This window comes from Scomber scombrus, chromosome 18 (assembly GCF_963691925.1).
Source record: "Scomber scombrus chromosome 18, fScoSco1.1, whole genome shotgun sequence".
Classification (NCBI taxonomy): domain Eukaryota; kingdom Metazoa; phylum Chordata; class Actinopteri; order Scombriformes; family Scombridae; genus Scomber; species Scomber scombrus.
The window spans coordinates 1,181,340-1,204,376 of record NC_084987.1 but is presented as its reverse complement, the minus strand read 5'-3'; the positions used below and the strand labels follow the sequence as shown (position 1 = coordinate 1,204,376).

At 38.4% G+C, this 23,037-nt stretch overlaps 1 protein-coding gene across 1 annotated transcript in view; it reads right to left on the bottom strand.

Annotated features, from left to right (window-relative positions):
* LOC133999020 (NACHT, LRR and PYD domains-containing protein 14-like) overlaps positions 1–20,882 on the bottom strand; it is a 33,859-nt gene extending 12,977 nt beyond the window's left edge. Inside the window, exons 1-8 of the mRNA XM_062438130.1 lie at positions 20,726–20,882; positions 18,147–18,305; positions 14,698–14,974; positions 13,481–13,558; positions 10,286–12,158; positions 3,988–4,158; positions 3,299–3,472; positions 1,782–1,955 (exon numbers count right to left, since the gene is read on the bottom strand). Coding sequence (XP_062294114.1) covers positions 1,782–1,955; positions 3,299–3,472; positions 3,988–4,158; positions 10,286–12,158; positions 13,481–13,558; positions 14,698–14,965 — 2,738 coding nt within the window. The 5' untranslated portion in view covers positions 14,966–14,974; positions 18,147–18,305; positions 20,726–20,882. The remainder of the gene's footprint in view (positions 1–1,781; positions 1,956–3,298; positions 3,473–3,987; positions 4,159–10,285; positions 12,159–13,480; positions 13,559–14,697; positions 14,975–18,146; positions 18,306–20,725) is intronic.
* Between the last annotated feature and the right edge of the window lie 2,155 nt (positions 20,883–23,037).

Genomic DNA, 23,037 nt, shown 5'->3' with positions numbered 1-23,037 from the left:
CAAATATTACACCTGAACCAGTGTGTGAGGTTAAAGGTTAAAGGTTAAAGGTTAAAGGTCCAGTAATGATTTACTGAACTGAACTGGACCAGTATATTAACTCTGACTGGGTTCAGTTAGGCTGAGTTTTAATTAAACCTTTTTTAAATACACAGTAACTTTCCATATTTAATAGAGTGTGCAGCTGTGTGCTCACTGAGTCCCAAACACTCTTCATCAGAGCTGTCGCTGTGCTGTAAGGCTCACCAAGCTCACTGTCCTCAGACTCTGTGTCAGTCAGAGTCAAACATCATCATCCTCTGTTTAGGCTTCAGATCTGTGCTGTCTCTGCCAGTGTACAATAAAAGCTGCTCATCTGTGTGATTCTGCACATCACGCTTCAACATCAGCTGCTGTCCTGAACTAGTGTCTGAAACACTGCCGGGCGGTTTTGGGGGGACCTTGTATGGTGGAGGCGGCTAATGCTGTTTTTTGAGGGGTGTTAGTGCAAATAAGTATAGAAATATTTATTATGTAATATTAGCATTACAGTAACGCTGCAGTTTAACACTGTGGTACAAACACATGTAACAACACATTTACATTTGATCGTTGCATTAACACAACATTAATAACTATCTATGACTGTGTTTGTTGTATGATGTAAGTACAGTTTGTGTGTATACTGTCAGCATGAGTATGGCTTACTTGGTATTTATTATATTTATTAATGTTTATCTTTAACGTAGTATTGATTTATTTATTCATGTTTCTATTTTTATTACAATAAAACATGAACATCACAGAAACACTGCAGTTTAACACTGTGGTACAAACACATGTAAAAAACTTTTGTCACTTTTAATCTTTTGAATTGGGCTTCATTTATTTTTTCTCTGAGCAGCTTTTTATCTGCTGCTTAACGCAACACACAGCAGAACATGTGCAGAGATATTAGTGCTGAGCGAGTTAAGATGACGATAGTTCAAACAACACATCCTGGTTTATAATAATTAGTCTGTAAAACTAAGCTAATGGAGCTGCAGCAGCTTCCTGTCTGAGCTTTCAAAGTAAAACCTTTGTTATTGTGCAACATATTGAAAAACGGGAGTGTTGGCAGCTATGAGTGTAAGTGACAATAATTAAATGATAAATACACTGATTGTCACCATTACAGCATCAGGTATTGATTATTTTCCCTAACTGTTGATTAGTATGCTTGTGCCAGCTGCAGAGCGGAGACAGACTGATGTGTCCTGGTGTGCGTCTTAGCGTGCAGGCTGCACACTGGACGGCAAGTGAGTTCATGATTTACTTTTAAAAATGTATTCTGAGTTCATTTAAGAGGATTTGTGCAGAATATATTTTGTTTATAAATGTATAGTTCTTTCAGTGAACTGCTGTAATTTAATGTGAAATATCTGTACAAGTTATGTGGCTGGAGAAATGTATTTATTTGTGTTTTAGTTTCTTTTTATGTAGGAAAGCAGACACTACTGTTGTCTGTTGATACTAAAAGTTAAAGTTCATAAGATGAAGTTAGCTGTGAGGGAGAGCAGGCTAGAGTCTACAGTAAATGTTACTGACTGGCCCATCAGCACCAGTGTTTGGAGCTCTGTAGTAGACAGTTAAGATCCAGGAGCACAAAGTGAGAGGGACAATAATGTGTTTGTTATTTTACTGTGATCATCATAAGTTGAGTTTGGTCCCATCCTTTATGATCAGGCCACATATGTATATAAACTAAGTTCATGTGTTAAATATTAAGATCAACAATAGTAACAGACAGTCAGTGAACTCACCCCAGAAACTCCAGTTTACAGTCTGGATTCTTCAGAAGATCAGACAGCAGCTTCACGTCTGAATCCTGCAGCTTGTTGTTACTCAGATCCAGATATCTCAGATGGGAGATGTTTGACTTCAGAGCTGAAGCCAGAGGAGCACAGCTGGTCTCTGATGAACTGCAGTCCTCCAATCTGAATAAAGAATAAATGATGTAGATTAAAATCCATTTATAATCCAATCAGATGTGTTCAGGTTTTAAATGTGTAGTTCAACATTACAGATGTGACTCTTTAGGCAAGGCAGCTTTATTTATATAACACATTTCATACCCAGCAACTCAATGTGCTTTACATAAAACAAACATTTGAATTGGAAACATAAAAACATATAATTAAAAAGATAAATGAATAAAACCCAATCATAGTTAAAAAAATGGAAACATTAAAACATTAAATAAAAAAGAACCAAATTATAACAAACATAAAAGTACAAAATATAGAAGAGTATATGTATGTATAGAGAATATGAGAGTGCATACAGAGTAAATGCAATATTAAAATGTAACTTTGCTTTAAAAGAGCTCAATCATAAACATGTGAAAAGAAAAAAGGTGTTTAACCTGGATTTAAACATTTTACATTTGGGGCTCGACAAAGTCTTACAGAGTAAGCAACAGCTTCCAATGCAGTCTCTCTCTCTCTCTCTCTCTCTCTCTCTCTCTCTCTCTCTCTCTCTCTCTCTCTCTCTCTCTCTCTCTCTCTCTCTCTCTCTCTCTCTCTCTCTCTCTCTCTCTATAAATGATAATGTATCTGTGGTATTTTAATGCAGGCTAATAAAAATGAGGCAGGATACATACAAGAAGACCATGAATTAACTTTAAAACACATTTATTTCTGACCGGAGTGACAGCTGACTGAATAAATAAACACCAGGATTTATTTAGCCTGGCTGTTAGCCTGGTCTGGAGCAAGCTAGCTGCACACAATAAATCTCCATGGTAACGTACACTCCTCTGTTTTCGTGCAACCGAGTCCCGGCTAAATTCAGCCAGGATAACCAGAAAAATCATCTAGGTTTAGTGCAACAGCCCTCTGTACAGTACGTTTACTTTACTGTTATTTTCATTAATTCTAGTCTGAGTGTGTTTTAATCCCACAGGTAAGATTAGTGCATCCAGGAAGCTTTTTATTTTGTTTATCTCAGCTGTTTATTCTGCTGTAGTGAGTCAGTGGAGATGTGTTGGGTGAGGCAGTGTGTTTTATTTTGTCTGTTTACCTGCAGCCATTCTCTTTGATACATATGACTGTTAGTTAGTGATAAACTACTGAGGATATTTTGTTATTGATCTTTATTGCGCTCACGTCTTGATGACGACATCCGGTCTAAAAATATGAGAAATGAAGTGTAAAAAACCCCAGAAAAGAACATAAACTGAATTGTGGATTTCGTGAACCGTCCCACCCCTAGTACATAAATTAGGTTCAGTTGTTAAACATTTAGATCAACAACAGTAACAGACAGTCAGTGAACTTACAGCAGAGTCTCCAGTTTACAGTCTGGACTCTCCTTAAGATCAGACAGCAGCTTCACGTCTGAATCCTGCAGCTCGTTGTAGCTCAGATCCAGCACTCTCAGATGGGAGGGGTTGGACTTCAGAGCTGAGACCAGAGGAGCACAGTCCTCCTTTGTTAAACTGCAGCCACACAATCTGAATAAAGAACAAATGATGTAGATTAAAATCAATTTATAATCTAAACAGATGTGTTCAGGTTTTAAATGTGTAGTTCAACATCACTATGTATGAATCTATTAAATCAGCTTCTTCCTGTTTTTGGTAGTTTAGTAGGTGTGTGTAATTAAAACATGTTATTGGAACAGAAGCTAATATGAAGCTTTGACAGTCTAGTAGACTCACACTTGATTTATTTGACTCAAAGTTTCAAATATTTAGTAAAAAATTCCCTCTTTGAGTTTGGATCCCTCCACTGCAGCTCAGCAAGGAAACACTGAAGAAACACAAACATACTTGATATGTGGAACTCAGACTGCTGAAGCCTCATATTAGTTTAAACTCTGGAAGTCATTTTAAATTCCTGAAAACATTTAATTCTTCAGATTTGAACTAAAAGCAAATCCTGAACATCTATGAAGCAAACATCTGAAACCGGATTTTAATTAAATATATAGAAACAAATCTATCAAAGCTTCAGTCAGTGAACTGACCTCAGAGTCTCCAGTTTACAGTTTGGACTCTCCAGTCCAGCACACAGAAGCTTCACTATTGAATAATACAGGACGTTGTGGCTCAGGTCCAGATCTGTCAGATGAGGGTTGGTCTTCAGAGCTGAGGCCACAACTTCACACTCAGTGACTGAGAGATAACAGCGAGAAAGTCTGTAATGACACATATATTACAACATATGTTATCATGAAAGACGACACTTTATATTTACTTCATGCATTTGATGATGAAACAGTTTGAAGTTAATAAATCCTTTAATGAAAAGCAGCTGAGAGATAAACAGGAAACAAGAAGAGAGAGACAGAGAATAACATGCAGCCAAGCTCCACTGCTGGAACTGAACCACTGACATTGTAGTTATAAGATATGTGTCTTAACCAGTAAGCTACCAGAACACTCCCAGTTCAGCTAATTGTATCTCAGTGTGTTTAAATGAAACAATCATTCTCATCACTCTCTCTCAGACCTGCAGACTTTTAATCTTTGTTTTGCTTTAATCTTGCAGATGAAGGAGAGAACATGGAGTTACATTGAGGCTTCCATAATGTGCACAGTGTGTCTGTGTGATCTGATCCCATGTCTGTCTCCACAAAGTTAACATGAGGACATCTTCACTAGAAAACCACTTTTACTGTCCACTATTTTTAATGTGACTGCAGGATATTTAGACTCAGTTCAGCTCAGTGAACAGTTCCAGTTGATAAAGATCATCTCTCTTTGCTACCTGCTGCTGTCAGGTTCACATCCATGTAATTTAATATTTAGATGTATATGACAGGTTACTGCATGATGTTTAGTTGTCAACTTTCTTTGAATTATTTTCAGTATGATGTCATCAGAAAGATGTTATCAGGGTATCAGCATTAAAAATATAACACTGAGCTTTAATGTGTCAAAAATCTCTTTAAAACATTTGTAAAGTAAAATCAGAGATTTCTTTTTATCACATTATACATGTTAGACAACAGGGAAACACTTTAGAACAACGAATGGTAATAACACATTATAACACTTAATAATGAACTAATTATGAACATTTACATAGATTTATAAATTATTAGGAAATGTTAATGTTGATATTTGTAAATGATTGAAAACCATTAGTTAATAATGACATACTCATTAGAAAAATACTAAGTAAACAATTACATTTATATATGTTTGTAAAATCAAACCAAATAAGTTCATCATTTCTAAACATTATTAAATGATGAAATTAAATTAAAAACAACTAGTAAATAATTAGTAGATAATATGCAGCTACACATGATTTGATTGAAAGCATCATTCAGTGTGATTTAAAGGATGAAGAAACATTAATTTAAATATTTATAAATCACCTGTTAATATGTAACTTAACACTTAATATTTAGATCCAGTGCAGCCAGAGGTGCTCTACAGTTTAGCTTTCCCATAGTCCCAGAAAGTGCTTCACTGGCCTCACCTGTTATAAATCATTTATAAATAAATGGATCAATAATCTAAAGTGGAAACTATTCATCAAACACAAATGGTTCCCCACACTATCTAATGCCTTTTACACATGATTTGTAATTGATTTGTTTTAAGAGACGTTCACTAGTTTGGAGTTGTGTTATTGGTTTAGTCTGTAGAAGATAGAGCCTCAGACTGAGAGACAGTACTGTATGTGGACCAGAGAGTCTAGTGCAGCTAGTGCTAGTATGGTACTGTATGTGGACCAGAGAGTCTAGTGCAGCTAGTAGCTAGTATGGTACTGTATGTGGACCAGAGAGTCTAGTGCAGCTAGTAGCTAGTATGGTACTGTATGTGGACCAGAGAGTCTAGTGCAGCTAGTAGCTAGTATGGTACTGTATGTGGACCAGTTTTTATTCTTATTTAGTTTTTCATTAGTTTTTATTTCAGTTAGTTTTAGTTTAGTTTTACTTTGTTCATCGTAGTTTTTTTTATTTGTATTTTTTAAACTATCATTTTTATTTCAGTTAACTGAATTATTTTTTCACTGCTAGTTTTAGTTTTAGTGAACTATAATAACCTGAGGTGGACAGATTAGATAGTTTCCTTTATCATAATATCACTAATGATTTTCTTTGTTGTCATCTCAAAATAATAAAACACAAATGAATCAAATCAAATAGTTCAGCAGTAAAATAACATATGATAACCTAATGGGCCACACACTCACACAAGCCGGCAAAACTGTCAGTTAAAGAAAATAACCCCACGCTGCAGGCCTGGATCAATTCAGGATCGTGGAGGCCCAAACAGGAAGCTGCTTCACTCTAACCGAGCAGAACATAACGGTGAATATTCAGTTTGTAGCAGAGTTCAAGTCACAGTGTCTGTGTGATGGCGGGAAGAAGAAGAAGCAAAGCAGCCGAGCTGAAAGCTAGCAGGTTGCAGACTCAGGATCCACCAAACCGGCAGGTCAAAGCCTCTTGCTCCCTCCACTGGCAGACCCTCGTCACTGTGGAGGAAATGTCCTTTCTCCTTCAGGAAAACACTGCAGCAACAGCTGAAACCCTCTGACTCCTCCTAATGGAGAACAACTCTCTGCACAAGACTCTCTGGTCCCCCCCCCCCCCCCCCAGCAGCAGCAGCAGCAGCAGCAGCAGCAGCAGCAGCAGCATGGAACAATGAAGTAGTGAACCTAACCTCGTAATACCTGCAGGATACCTGTATAACATTAGTGATATATAAACTTCAGAACAGATTATAATCTTAATATTAATATTAACACTGTTTCTGTTTTATGATTTCCTTTTTATTTCCGTGTGTGTGTGTGTGTGCGTGTGCGTGTGTGTGCGTGTGTGTGTGTGTGTGTGTGTGTGTGTGTGTTCTATGATGCTGGAAAGGATTGACATGATCATTTTCTCAGCTTCTATGTTAATGAAATGCTTGGAGACATTAAATATGTTTTTGTTTGCTATGAACAGCAGAGTGATAGCAGATGTTATTCCATTTTAAATGTAGTTTATAAATACATTTAGTTGAGTTGAGAAGCTAAATATTATGTTCTATCTGTGACAGAAGATCAAAGGAACAGCATTATAAGAGGGAGGAAGCCTTTTGATAGTTACTGAACTTAGGAGTGACAGTTTTCTTGTGTTTCAACAGCAGCTCTGAGATCAGATCATTCTCACATCATTCTTTACTGCAATCATTTCATCATTATGAGTCTGCACATATTTTGCTCAGATTGCACTGATGAATTAATAAATGACTCTTCTTGGTTTTTAACTCATAAAGCTTTTATTACACTTACAGCAACGTAATGAGTTTACTTGTTGTGTCAAATCTCCACCGCTGTTTGTCTCTCTGCTGCTCTACTGCTCAGGTCTGCATCTCTTCTCTCTGCTGCTCTACTGCTCAGGTCTGCATCTCTTCTCTCTGCTGCTCTACTGCTCAGGTCTGCATCTCTTCTCTCTGCTGCTCAGGTCTGCATCTCTTCTCTCTGCTGCTCTACTGCTCAGGTCTACGTCTCTTCTCTCTGCTGCTCTACTGCTCAGGTCTGCATCTCTTCTCTCTGCTGCTCTACTGCTCAGGTCTGCATCTCTTCTCTCTGCTGCTCAGGTCTGCATATGTTCTCCCTGACGCTTCCCATTTCTCCTTCAGCTTTGTTTACGTTGCTAGGTAACCTCCGTGCATACTGCAGGAGGGATGTTCACGTTTCACACGTCCTCATCCTTGCGATATATTTAAAATATAAAATGTTTTACACCCCTTTAAATCAGGAGGGCTTCACGACCCAAAAAAGAAAATAAACAAAAAACAAACACACAATGTAAATACACAAGTAAATACTCTGCAACCTTTCTACTTAAAGCTACTCTTACCTTTGTTACATTTTTACACCTTTTTTGTTTAGGTTAAATGCTGTTAATAAGGTAATGGCTCTAAAATGTTAGAGAGATCCACCTGGGGCCTGTTTCAGGAAGCAGGTTTAACTAACTCTGAGTTAAAACCTTAACACTAGGTTGACCGACTCTGAGCTGTCAAACTCAGAGTTTTCGGTTTCAGAACAGCTGATAACATTTAGTTCAATCAACTCTGAGTCAAAGTAACTCTGAGTGAAGCTCGTGCATGAGGAGATACCAAGCCCTCATCAATGGAGCACAGATAACATGAGTCACCATGGCAACAGGTGAAACAAAGGGCTCAGTCCTCCTACTTCTCCCCAGTGGAGTAAGAAATATTAATGAATGCAGATGATGAGTATATACTTAAGAAAAAAAGCAATACATTAGCAGCAGCAAAAGAACATGAGCTGATGTGGCAGAAAATTACCAACCGAGTCAATGTGTGAGTATTAATGAAAAAAAGTGTTGTCTCGAATGTTCCACTTATTCAACATTTATATTCTGTGTGTGTGTGTGTGTGTTTGTGTGCACATTTAATATTCATGCAGACCCCAACAGGTACAAAACGCAGGCCTACTTACAGTAGCAGCAACTGAAAATAAAAAAAAATATAGCTCAAACAAGTCAGGTATACTTTCATTACAAAGAATTGTGATGTTGTTTAGCCTGCCCTCATTAAACAGCATTCAGTGGCTACATTCAACATGTGATATATTTCAGTAGTTAGTGAAATCTTCTAAGTCAATTTTTCAGCCATCCCAACACTACCAGTATCTATTTAATATTGTATATTTGAAAGCAACACCTAAATTCCTTTATACATACAACACTACCAAAGTGTAAACGTTTCAGTGCAAGAGTCACATTTCTTTTTTTTCTTTTTTTTTTTAAAGATTTATGTTTGGGTACTTTCACCTTAATTTAACATTAGCTGGTATAAAGGTTGACAGGAAACAAGGAGAGAGAAAAGGAGGGGAAAGACCTGCAGGAATCGCAGGAATCGAACCAGGGACACTGTCATTATGAGGCATGCGCAGTAACCACTTGGCTATCAATAACTTTAAAATATTACGTGTCTGACAGCCTGACAGACGGTTGCCTTGGTAACATGCTCAGCATCACAGATGTTACATATAAAACTGCCATTGGCAAAGAAAAAAACAAAGTGCAACACAAAGAACTTCTGAACTGAGAGCATGTCCACGATGTGTCGTACAGACGATACGAGGGCTGAGAATATTGTTCAGATAAATGATCGATTGTACAGAAAAACGGAAACACTCAAACAGAACATCATCAGAGATAAAACATCCCAGCGGGGTCTGATCACCCTCTGACGGAGATTTCTGCTTCGTATTTGTGCTTCAATATTAACTGACTCTGACAGCTCCTTCAGTCTGCAGGCTTCAGTTAAAAAGGAGGAGAAACTCAGGGTTAGTTGAAGAAAACCTGCCAGCGAGCAGGTTAGGTTCACGGAGTATGTTGCCATGGTAACTGACTCAGAGTTAAGCTGAAATGGCTTTGTGAAACCGAAAAAACCAGAGTTTCCCTCATCTTAGGGTTAACTAACTCAGAGTTTTCATTAAACCTGCTTTCTGAAACGGGCCCCAGGCATAGAAACTCATCATTATTCCATTCTCATAATATTGTGTGAAAACTCTGACCAATCATATCATTCGGACTGATTGATATGATTGGCCGAACGACCTGCCTGTTTTCCCCTTCCGCATTATGTAATAGCGTGCACCCACCCAGAAGAGAGTCTTGTGGATCCGGAACTAGAGAGTGACTGCGCGTGTGTGTGTGTGACTATGAATGCAGCGCATGTGAGAGCAAAGCGTCCTATTAGCTCTGTGTTACCGCTTATTAGTGGTAACAACAAATGATGCACGGCTAAGTTAACAACTCTTAACATAGCATTTCCTAATCATTTATAAACCTAAATGTTTAGTTCATAATTAATTAGCTGCATATTATCTACTAATTAATTACTAGTTGTTTTTAAATAATAATTTCATCATTTAATCATGTTTACAAATGATGCACAACTGACTTAACTAATCTTAACATAGCATTTCCTAATCATTTATAAACCTAAATGTTTTGCTCATAATTAGTTCATTATTAACTAAGTGTTATAAAGTGTTACCAAAAATAGTTAAAATAGCTTAAAGTTGCTCTTTTGGACACAGACACACACACACACACACACACACACACACACACACACACACACATATAACTGATGTTATTTCAGCTATAAACACGTAGAGCACTATTTTAACATTAATAAAAATGTTCAGTGTTATTTACGTATATATATATACACAGCACCAAATCACAACAAAAGAAACTCAACATTCTAAATATATTATTTATACTTAAAGAACTAAACTACTAATCTACACTGATTTATAATGTTAATCACATCTGGACTTACCGAGCCTTTCTGCAGTTCCTCACAGCTGGGATCAGTCTCTGTCGTCCCTCCCATGATGTGTTGTACTTCTCCAGGTCCAACTCATCCAGAACCTCCTCTGACATCTGCAGCATGTAGGCCAGAGCTGAGCAGTGGATATCAGAGAGTTCCTTCTCTGATCTGTTCTCTGACTTCAGGAACTCTTGGATCTCCTGATGTACTGAGCGGTCGTTCATCTCCATCAGACAGTGGAAGATGTTGATGCTTCTGTCAGGAGAGCTATTCACAGAGATCTCAAGAGAGTTCATCTCCTTCAGGTTGTTGGTGATTCTCTGGATGGTTTCTGGACTGTTCTCTGTCTGACCCAGCAGGTCTCCTAAGACACTCTGGTTGGACTCCAGAGAGAGGCCATGAAGGAAGCGGACAAACAGGTCCAGGTGGCCATTTTCACTCCTGAGGGATTTCTCCATGGCTCTGTTCAGGAACACATCCAGAGATGGGTGGGGGTTATCATCTCTGTTTTCTTCTTCTTCTTCTTCTTCTTCTTCTTCTTCTTCTTCTTCTTCTTCTTCTTCTTCTTCTTCTTCTTCTTCTTCTTTTTCTTCCAGATCTTGTATGAAGTCCTGCAGTACCTTTGTCTTCCTGCTGGTGTAACAGTGGTACATGTAGACTGCAGCCAGAAACTCCTGAACGCTCAGATGAACAAAGCTGTAGACTGTTTTCTTCTGGAGTTTCTCTGTTTTGAAGATCTGTGTACAAAATCCTGATAACACTGCAGCCTCTGTGACATCAAGACCACACTGCTTCAGGTCTTTTTGGTAGAACATGATGTTTCCTTTCATCAGTTGTTCAAACGCCAGCCTCCCCAGCTTCAGAAGAAGTTTCCTGTCAGCCTCCATCAGCTCCTCTGGACTCGTCTCATGTTCTTCATCGTACTTGCTCTTCTTCCTCTTTATCTGAACCACCAGGAAGTGTGAGTACATGTCAGTCAGGGTCTTGGGCAGCTCTCCTCTCTGGTCTGTAGTCAACATTTCCTCCAGAACTGTAGCAGTGATCCAGCAGAAGACTGGGATGTGACACATGATGTGGAGGCTCCTGGATGTCTTGATGTGTGAGATGATTGTGCTGGACTGCTCTTCATCACTGAATCTCTTCCTGAAGTACTCCTCCTTCTGGGCGTCAGTGAAGCCTCGTACTTCTGTTACCCTGTCCACACATGAAGGAGGGATCTGATTGGCTGCTGCAGGTCGGGATGTTATCCAGATGAAAGCCAGAGGTAGAAGCTTCCCCTTGATGAGGCTTGTCAACAGCACGCTGACTGATGTCTTCTGTGTGACATCAGTCACGACTTCTCTGGTGTTGAAATCCAGTGAGAGTCTGCTTTCATCCAGGCCGTCAAAGATGAACAGAACTTTACAGACATCGAGCTTCTCTGCTGTGAGCTTTTTTTGTAATGTTGGATAGAATTCATAGATCAGCATGATCAGACTGTACTTCTTATGTTTGATCAAGTTCAGCTCCCTGAACGGAAACAGAATCAGCAGACTGATATGTTGGTTTTCTGAGCCATCTGCCCAGTCCAGAGCGAACTTCTGCACTGAGAAGGTTTTTCCAATACCAGCGACGCCGTTCATCAGAACCACTTTGATGTATTTTCTTTGCTTGGGTAAGGCTTTAAAGATGTCGTGGCACTTGATTGGAGTTTCATGGAGGGTCTTCATCTTGGAAGCTGTCTCAAGCTGCCACACCTCATGTTGGGTATTAAGCTCGTTACTCCTTCCCTCTGTGATGTAGACATCAGTGAACCTATCATTGAAGTAGGTTTCACCTCCTGGTTCATCACTTGTTTCAGTCACATTTTGACATCTCCTCCTCACAGTGATCTTACATAGACCTAAAGAGAAGAAACATATAGATCTAAACAACTATCAGTGTTTACATGCACATATGCAGGGGTGCTGCCAGGGGTTTTGGGCCTCATGAAAAGATATCATATGGGGCCCAACACTAGGCACAGGCCATGCCAACCTGTATTTACTGAGCTGTGATAATATAACACTGTGCAGACACACATGCAACATTTCTGCATGCAGTGGAATTCACTATTTATTGCAAGACTCATGGCGTCTATAATTAATGTGCTTAGACTGTCTTTTACAATCTAATGGTAAAATTCTTAAATGGAAATTATCTTAAGGTTAATGAATAACACAAAATGACTATAACTTAAATATACAATAATCCCTTCAGTTAAAATTAACCTTATAATCTATAAAAAGTAGAGGATACACTCAGCTCACGAGACGAGACGATACGATTTGAACTATATTTTTAAGAAAACTTCAATGAGGAAATACATGACTGTTCTTTTATTTAAAATTCACAAAATGGAAATTGAATTGAAATGTTTGAACTAATCATCTTGTAATGAATCACTTTTTTCTACTTTCTAAATATATAATTATCATATGCAGTATGCAGCACTGTAAAAGGTTTCCCCATATAGATATTTTATAGATGGACAATTTTGGTATTTATGGAAATAACAACCATAAATACAAAAGTTAGATACAATCACAAATACTAAAAAGTAAAAAAACATATTGCTAATAAAAAAACTGAAATAAAAGTAAATTGCACAAATCCTGTATCACATAAATACACAAGTAGAAATACATATAAATTGTGTTATTATTTGGTAGTGTGACTCATTTTACTTTTTGCATCATTAGGCTTCCATAGCTGCACTAGATTCCCTGCTCCTCCTACTTCAGGCTCCCAGTGTAGAGACCTGAGATTAACTTACCACTGCTCCTCTCCTCTTCTCCTACTGCTGACTGAGATCTTCTCAGCAGGTAGAAGCTTCAACAAGGTTAATGATCCACACGTGACATATAAAAAGAAGACATGACGTGCGAATGATCGATAGAAAACCGAACGTCTTTTTTTTTTTGGTGCGCCCCTTAATTTTAACTTCGCAAGACAAAATTCACTTCGACGAGAAATGTTTCGTGGCACGAGATCTAGTCACACCCCTAATAAAAAGATATAATGATTATAATGATAATATCAGCACCACAATTTTGAAAGAAGTATTCTACCAATTCTTTATAATTAAAATCATTGATTCATTTTTTTTTTTCATAATAATAAAAGGAAACTCTCACAGCCCCTTCAGTTATGTTCAGTGATGTCATTCAGCACAATGCTGCTTACCTCCTTCTACAGTTGGTGGGGCTGGTTCATCTGGGGGGGGCAGAGGGGCTGCTGGGCCTGAACATGCATCTGCTGGTCCTGAACGAGGAGCAGAGACAACTGGTTTAGAATGAAGTGATGAGATTTCTCCTCTACACTGACCTTATTCTCAGAGCATGCCTTTCTTATTTTATCAGTATTAGTGACAGAAGACGTGTGTTAGTCCTGACTTTATGTTCTGTGTTGCTCTGTGTGTGTCTGAGTCACAACTTAACCTCACAACATCAACGTGTCTGAATTTAACAAACAGTAAAGTGTTAAGTGGTAGAAACCAACTTATTTAGACTTTTAGAGGATAATTTGTGTTTGTTAAAGTTTTAGTTGGACTTTAAATACAAGAATAAATCTGTGTGTAATGATCTCTCCTTTCATTCAGCTGCTCCACTTTTTACTATGTACAGTCTTTTATTTAATACATATTGTGTATAAAGCAGATAAACTGGCATTCTCCAGAAAAAAGCCGACCTGTGGAAATAACAAAACTTATAAAATAATGCTAATACCAATAAATCTGGTTTGAACCTCACTTTTTATTCGTAATGAAAGTCAAAGTTTGTCTGATCTACAACCCTGATAACAGGAACCAATAATAGTTCCTTTGTCGTGACCACCTGTCAGAATTATGTCACTGCTACCTGACAAGAGTTCATTCAACCAATCTCATTAATCCAATGACGACCCCCCAGATTACCAGTACAATGTAAAACCAGCCTCTATTAAGTACTGTATGCGTCAGAGCTGCCAGTGTCTCAGTCAGTGAAGGAGATATTGCCAGATTTACCGTGGGCATCGGTTCATGTAGTCATGTCTGTGTTGTTGTGATCATTCAGTCTGTCTTTATGTGTCTCTGTCCCAATACTGTTGAGCCCCTGCAATGTAGTATCAGTTATTTGATTTTAAACTAAATGTGCTGAGAAGAACTCAAATGATGTGTAACTGTCCAAAGACTACTGTCTGGGCAGCATGATGGCTCAGTGGTAAGCACTGTTGCCTCACAGCAAGAGAGTCCTGGGTTCACACCCTGAATGTCCCAGGTTGTTTCTGTGTGCTGAGAAATGCCAATAAAAAAAAAATCTTAATCCTAATAAAAAATGATTTAAATAAAATAAAGACACAGGTTGTTGTGACAGAGCTGCTGTCTGGATGTGATGTCATGTTTGTCTCTTCCTGTGACTGACCTTCTGCTCCTGAGCTGATGTTTAACTTCTCCACCAGATCATTCCTGTTGATCTTCTTTAAAACGCTCTTCATCACCTCCACAGCTCCAGAAAATTCATATTTCTGCACCATCAGATCTACAACATCCTGCCTCTTTGCTTTCTCCAGCTGGCTCTCTTGGATGGGTTCGATGTCATCCACCTTTTCATTCTTCAGGTGCCACTTGAACTTCTCAAATTCATCATCTTTTAAATCATCCAGAAGGTTAAGGAGGTCTGCCTCTGTCATCTTGGCTCTCTGGTAAAATCAGAGAAGAGATAAGAGAACAGTTGTGTTTCTGTCTGTCTGTCAGTAGAAACTCATTCTGTGTTTCTACTGGATCTGACTGATTTCACAAGTTTACTCAGCAGCTGTTCTGGAGCTCTCTATCAGATTGAGTTTTCTCAGTTGTCATGGAAATGTGTTCAAATTAAAAAATGTTCTGCTTAAATGTTGAAAATAAAAGTTTGATCTTAAACTACAGTTAGCAAAGTAATCTCAGCACAAGGTCCAGTTAGTCTTCTGCTTTCACAACTCACCTGTTTGTTGTGTCTGTCTGCTGAAAGAGAAGAAAAAAGGTAGAATTAGAAAGAAATCAGTGTGACTGTTAATGTTCAGAGGGATAGAGGAGGTAGATTCCTGTTTTCAGAGATGATGACATCAGCAGACAGATCTTCAGTCTTACTTTGTACAGTGCTGGTCTGACTGTCTGTCTGCAGTCCAGGTCTGGTTCTGGATCTCTCTGCACACTGGGGACAGGAGGAGTCTCCTGTTGGAGCAGACTGGTCCCAGTATGAGGTGATGCACTGTCTGCAGAACCAGTGTCCACAGCTGGTAGAGACTGGATCCTTCAGGACGTCCTGACACAAAGAACAGCGGGACAGCTGCTCCTCCACAGAAACAGCCCTCCTCTTCCTCTCTCTGTGGACATGAACACATTCTTTATGTCACATGACATTAGTGAAGGCCAACCGACAGCTCACAAGCTGTATGCAGCTCTTTCCCCACATAAACAGTCCAGACTGTCAGTATTTAGACTGTTGTTGTTCTTCAGGCTCTGAGATTCAACACATTCAATTTCAAATAAAATACTATATACATAAATTACCAGAGTTCAAAAGTAATTAGACAGACACATGATAACAGAAAAGGAAGAGAAGAAGAAGAAACTGTAGTAAACATGCAGGATGTAAATGTTTCAGGAAGTGAAAAGTTAATTCAACACATTAGTTAGACCACGGGGAGAAACACAATGGGCCAGATGTAAGAAACACTCGTACGCACAGATTCGTTGTTAAATCATGTGTACGAATGATTTATGAGGATTTGCCGCATTCACCAATTTTCTCATATTTTGGATTTTCTCTCAGGTACGAACAAAATGTACGAGTGGTGCAGACCTGTCACACACAACCAACCTGTTGTTCTCCAAAGCAATAAAATATGACTTGTTGGCAGTGTGCCAACAATATCATGTCTTTTAGGGGAACTAAACATTTTCTGGATCGGGGGGGGCTAACAACATATAGATAAGCAAGATATGATAATCAATCAATGAACACATAACACCTCCACACAGGTATCAAGACCAAACAACACTGTATGATACCATACAGCCAAGCACAGTACGGTAGCTATACTACAGAGTGATTTAACCTAATGTAGTTTAGTTTATCAGCTCAAATAAGACACAGAGAGGTCGAGCTGTTGAACTGTTGCCCTCACCTCCAGCTTCTTCTGCTGACTTGTCCTGTGTTGTCATTAGCAGGTCTGTGCTGACAGCAGACCAGCAGCAGGTGTCACTAACATAACATTTGTGGTAGAAGACGCTGCTGCCTCTGGTCTTCAGAGTCAACTGACTTGGATTTTCTTTTTAACATCACTGTATGTTGACTACCACATAACAGAGTAATGAATAATGTGGATTCACAGACTGAGCGTATATTATATTGTCAGTATTTTAGACCCCTCCTCCTCTCTTATTGAGAGCCAAGCTCCCTCTGGCTCCCCTAGTTCACACCCTGAGTAATGGATTATGTCCCGTTTATTAAATTTCACTACTGAATCCATCATGATGACATTACTCTGTTTGTAGTATTAGGCTATTTAGTATAAAGTAGTAGGCTATTTAACAGTTTAGGCAGATATATCAGTCATTTAAATTGATAATTGAAACTATATAATGCAAGCTTACAATATAAATATTAGCTGAAACTACAAAGAGACTCGTCCACAGTTACTTTTCCACAACACAAACTGACTATTAATAACTTTATTTAATTGAAATATTGGTCAAAGTTTTAGTTTAGCTCCCTGGCTGATGACTCCTATAGCCAGATGTTTTTGGCATCTAATTCATGTTAAAGACCGTGTAAAGTGAATTCAGACATTTTCTTCTAAACACATTAAATAGGTCATAAATGTATTTCTAAAAAAGGTGTAACAAGCATTTCAACCATTTAGATTTTGTGGCGTCATTCATGTTAATTCAGTATTCTCTGGAACACGCGTTCATTTAGAAACAGGTGATATTCATCATGTTTACAATGTCATTTTATTTCCTGGTGATACGAGTGTTTGGTGAATCCAACATGGCACACTTGTAAATTCCACCTCACGAAAAAAGTACGACAAATTTAAGAAAAAAAAAAAAGAAGATATATCTGGCCCAATGTGTTTTGTAAGTAAGTCAATGTGAACATGACTTATCTGTTAACAAGAAAACTCCACAGGCTCCTTTAAGCTACTCTGAACCATTAAAAGTCAGGAATAAATAAGCAGGAGGAAACTGAAGAGAAAAGTCTACTAGTGAAAACAAACACACTGCTGCTCTTTTGTGTTGTGCTACTGAACAGAGAGCTCTGCTAAATATCTTCATAATGCATCTTTTCATTAGTGTTTCTCTCTCTGTGTTTCTGCTATAGTCTCTCTCCCTCTGTGTGAGTGTGATACAACAGTTTGACACATTTGACTTTTCCCAAACGTTAAACATCAGACTCAGTTTCCTCTGCTGCAGTGGTCAGTCTGCAGTGATAAATCAGCTGCAGCAGGCTGTTTCTATACATTTACATGACCTCCTCCCATATTTAGTGTCTTTGAACAGGAACACGTTAAGACACAGTCTGTATTACATGAGACCAAACATTGTACCTGCTGCTGCAGTCCTTTAGTAAATAAGGACAGACACAGTTTGACTTGTTAGTAAATATCACCCTGGGTTACCTGCTGCTACTTTACATTTATTAAAATCAAACAGCAATACCAGCCCTGTCTCTGTCTCTGGTTAACATGAACATGAAGATCTGTTGTAGATTACAGCTGAATGGAAGCTACTTCATTATTTCTTTCCTTCATATCTAAACTACAACCTTCATGAAAGCATCTCACTGAATCATCTTCAGGTCAGTTTACAGTAGAAACAGTCTCTTACTTTGTGTCTGAGGGTCCAGGTTCATTACTGAAGACTGGAGGATGATCAATGGACCAGTCACTCTTCATAGACACACAGCTGGATATTACAGACTCTGCTCCGTCCTCCTCTTCCTCCTCTTTCTTCATCTTCTGGAGTCTGAGAGGTAAACCAGTAACACTGGAGACACACACACACACATACACAGTATAATAAACCCAGTCCTGCCTCTCTACTAAACAGTTTATTTATAGTTGTACAGCGGCTGCGTCAGCGTGTCTCTGTCAGACTGAAGCTCTGTCACACATTAACATTTTATTCAGTTTGAAACCAAAGTTTTATGACACACTTTAATGTTTTAGTTTTAATCTGGTTTAAAGTGTTTAGTCATCAGATGTTTGTATTTTTAACTCCATGACCTGACTGCAGAGGCAGCAGTGGACACATTTAGAGATATCAGGCTGAAGACTTTTGTGTTTGCAGCTTTTTATTGAATCAACATTTTACACTTAATGTCACCCAACGTATCCTCATCTTCTGTTCGTATGATATCGCACGAAAAGTTGTGCACTACTTTTTGTTTGATATCATACGAATATAAATACATACAGCGACACAAGTGATCAGTGCGCCTGCGCAACCAAGTCTCACAGCAGTGCTTAAAATAGCCCCGAAATGTAATCTATTGATTAAAATCCACGAATATTATATATTACTTAAAAAATATAAACGCTATATTATTAAACATTTAACCAGGAGATTTTACCCCTTTTGTGCCTTTATACGTCCCGGAAAGACCGGATAATTCACTGACGATTTTATTTATATCCTCAACATTTCTTAACACAAAAACAAGAAAGTGTCCTGATAACTCAACGAAATGTTGGGTGAATGTTATGACCATTACTTTTAATTATTTCACCTCCGATTGTGAGAAATATTTTTTGTTTCTGCCGCTTTGGATCCTCAGCAAACGTAACTTGTTGTGAGGAATAAAAAGATAAATAAACGTTCATGTCTCAAATCTTCTGCTCATAGTTGTCTACAGCCTCTGCAGCTCAGATACACACTATGAGGATAATAATGGCTGTGAAACAAGCGTTTACATCAGCTTTGCGACTGGCTGACTGGAGGACCAACCAGGAAGTATTTTCCTCACTGTGTTAACGTTTTCTTTTTAATATCTTCAACATTTCTCAACACAAAACACTAAAGTGTCCTTGATAAGTGAACAATTCGATGGGCTCATGTTAAGGCCATCAGTTTCAATTCTTCCTCCTTCGATCATGAGAAGTAGGCCTAAAGTGTTTTTTTTTTTTATTGGGGTCAGTTTTTGATAGCGGGAGCGACTACATTACCCATGAACCCCACCCCCACCTCACGCACCCCGTCTCCCACCTCCCCTCATACGAACACACACACGCCGTTGAATGACGTGTTATCAGAAGAGCAGCTGTGGGCGGAGTTGTCGCGTTAAACTCCTGTTTTGGCTAAAATATAACAAGTAAACCAACATCTTTACTTTGTATTTACGTAGATCATCTAGATACAGTGTGATTATTAGTTTAGCTAAACTAGATATTCTGTACAGTATATTCAGTTTATGTACGCTTTTAGAAACCCTAATTTGTAACCCTAACCCTAACCAGGAAGAACTACAATTCTGTTCTGATTTGTATCAAGCTGCATGGTGCAGCTCTAGGGAATTGTAGTTTTTAATAAATGTTATTGTTTTTCTTAAAATTGAAAGTTGTGATTGCTGAAAGGAGAGTACAACAGGGAGTCTAAGAAGATGATAAACACATATATGTATTCAGATTTTAAATATGCAATTGTTAGATGGGTGAAAACTCATTTTAACCATATTTGACAGCGCCCCTATTGTTGACTATATTTCACATGATAGCTTGCACCTTGACATCAGTGCATATTTGCAGGCTTATAGTTCAGCAACAAAAAGAGCAACAGACATGGGACCAACTGTTATAGAGAGCTCTGGACCTAAGCTATCATGTGAAATATAGTCAACAACAGGGGGCGCTGTCAAATATGTCAAATATGGTTAATATGGTTCTCTGTCTGTTTCTGCTATAGTCTCTCTCCCTCTGTGTGAGTGTGATACAACAGTTTGACACATTTGACTTTTCCCAAACGTTAAACATCAGACTCAGTTTCCTCTGCTGCAGTGGTCAGTCTGCAGTGATAAATCAGCTGCAGCAGGCTGTTTCTATACATTTACATGACCTCCTCCCATATTTAGTGTCTTTGAACAGGAACACGTTAAGACACAGTCTGTATTACATGAGACCAAACATTGTACCTGCTGCTGCAGTCCTTTAGTAAATAAGGACAGACACAGTTTGACTTGTTAGTAAATATCACCCTGGGTTACCTGCTGCTACTTTACATTTATTAAAATCAAACAGCAATACCAGCCCTGTCTCTGTCTCTGGTTAACATGAACATGAAGATCTGTTGTAGATTACAGCTGAATGGAAGCTACTTCATTATTTTTTTCCTTCATATCTAAACTACAACCTTCATGAAAGCGTCTCACTGAATCATCTTCAGGTCAGTTTACAGTAGAAACAGTCTCTTACTTTGTGTCTGAGGGTCCAGGTTCATTACTGAAGACTGGAGGATGATCATTGGACCAGTCACTCTTCATAGACAGACAGCTGGATATTACAGACTCTGCTCCGTCCTCCTCTTCCTCCTCTTTCTTCATCTTCTGGAGTCTGAGAGGTAAACCAGTAACACTGCAGACACACACACACACACACACAGTATATTAAACCCAGTCCTGCCTCTCTACTAAACAGTTTATTTATAGTTGTACAGCGCCTGCGTCAGCGTGTCTCTGTCAGACTGAAGCTCTGTCACACATTCACATTTTATTCAGTTTGAAGCCAAAGTTTTATGACACACTTTAATGTTTTAGTTTTAATCTGGTTTAAAGTGTTTAGTCATCAGATGTTTGTATTTTTAACTCCATGACCTGACTGCAGAGGCAGCAGTGGACACATTTAGAGATATCAGGCTGAAAATCACAGGACTGAGCTGTTATAGGGACACAAGTCAACAAGTTGCTCTTATTCACTGAAAACATTTTAAATGCAGTCTCATTTTTCATAGTAATCTGACCTCTTTTCAACTCCTTGGTTTTATGATACTCTAAAGATCCATTATTCATTTTAATCCACTAACAATGTTTTTATCCAACAGTTTGTTGAGTTTTTACATCACTGTGAGGACGCAGAAACCAGGAAAAGAACAACAGGAAACTACTTTTGAAGACGTCAAACTGTGTGATTTCATATTTTTCTGACAGTTTAATCAAATAAACAATGAAACTTAAAAATAATCATCAGATTGATCAATAATAACAGTAATCATTATTTACAGTCCTGATATTAACACTCACCTGCCTCAGACTTGTTTTCTTCCTTCTGCTCTGCTGACTGTGAAATGGCGTCTGACTGAATACTTTCAACTTTAACTTCCTCCTTTCTCCCTTACTGGAAGTCACATGTGTATTTATTATTTTATGGGGACCGTTTCTTGTATAATAATTAACCTTGTTGGGACCAGTTGTCCTCATAGGGAACAAAGTCTGGTCATAATGAGGCAGATACAGTTTATATTTATTGATTATATTGAAGCTGAATTGATAAGAAGACTTTGGACATATGAAGCCTTTTATCTTGTGTTTCTAGAGTTTTGTGTGTTTGAGAACACGTAAGGAAAATTTAATTTATCATATTTCTTAAAGGGAGTTTGGTGTAATATTGAGTTATCTACAGCTGTAAACTGGATATATTTGGTGAAGAGTTTTTATGAGAGTTTGCTGAGTTTTTACATCACTGTGAGGACGCAGAAACCAGGAAAAGAAAAAACAGGAAACTACTTTTGAAGACGTCAAACTGTGTGATTTCATATTTTTCTGACAGTTTAATCAACTAAACAATGAAACTTAAAAATAATCATCGGATTGATCAATAATGACAGTAATCATTATTTACAGTCCTGATATTAACACTCACCTGCCTCAGACTTGTTTTCCTCCTTCTGCTCTGATGACTGTGAAATGGTGTCTGACTGAATACTTTCGATTTTAACTTCCTCCTTTCTTCTTTACTGGAAGTCACGTGTGTGTGTGTGTGTGTGTGTGTGTGTGTGTGTGTGTGTGTGTGTGTGTGTGTGTGTGTGTGTGTGTGTGTGTGTGTGTGTGTGTGTGTGTGTGTGTGTGTGTGTGTGTATTGTAGCACCTAGAGGCTTTTCTCGTGGTAGCAGGAGACTTTAACCAGGCTAAACTGACGGACATTTAGCCAACACGTCTCCATAGCAACCAGGGGAAACAACACGCTGGACCGTGTGTACCATATAGACATAATAAAGATTAAGTTAACTGGCTTTAACTGTTAAGACGTGATGGTGACTCTCAACCATCAACTGACGGATTTATTTTCCTAATTTACCCAGCAACAAGAAATACTACTCTCTGATTGGCTGGTAGGTCTCACTGTATATAGTATATTAATGTATGTGCGGTGGGATCTATCTCTTCTCAGCGTGAATAAGTCAAGTAAAGTCACCTTTAGGGGAAAATATCTGTCACCATGTTCAAGCAAATGTTATCTTATCTCCACATTAAATCAGCAAGGTTAACACTGGCTGCTGCTGCTGCTGTTAAAAAGGGTTCAAAAGAAAAGAAAACACGTGAAAAACGAGACCCTGTTTAAATCTGCAGTGTGAAACGTTTGTCTTCATCTTATTAACAATAGAAGTACATAACACTGTGTTGATTTATCACAAAGCTAATATAAAGTAATAAAAACTCTCACCTACCGTCTTTCTCTCAGAGGACACACGGCGGCGCTGTCTGTTGGGAACCGTTACAGCCGTTACATTT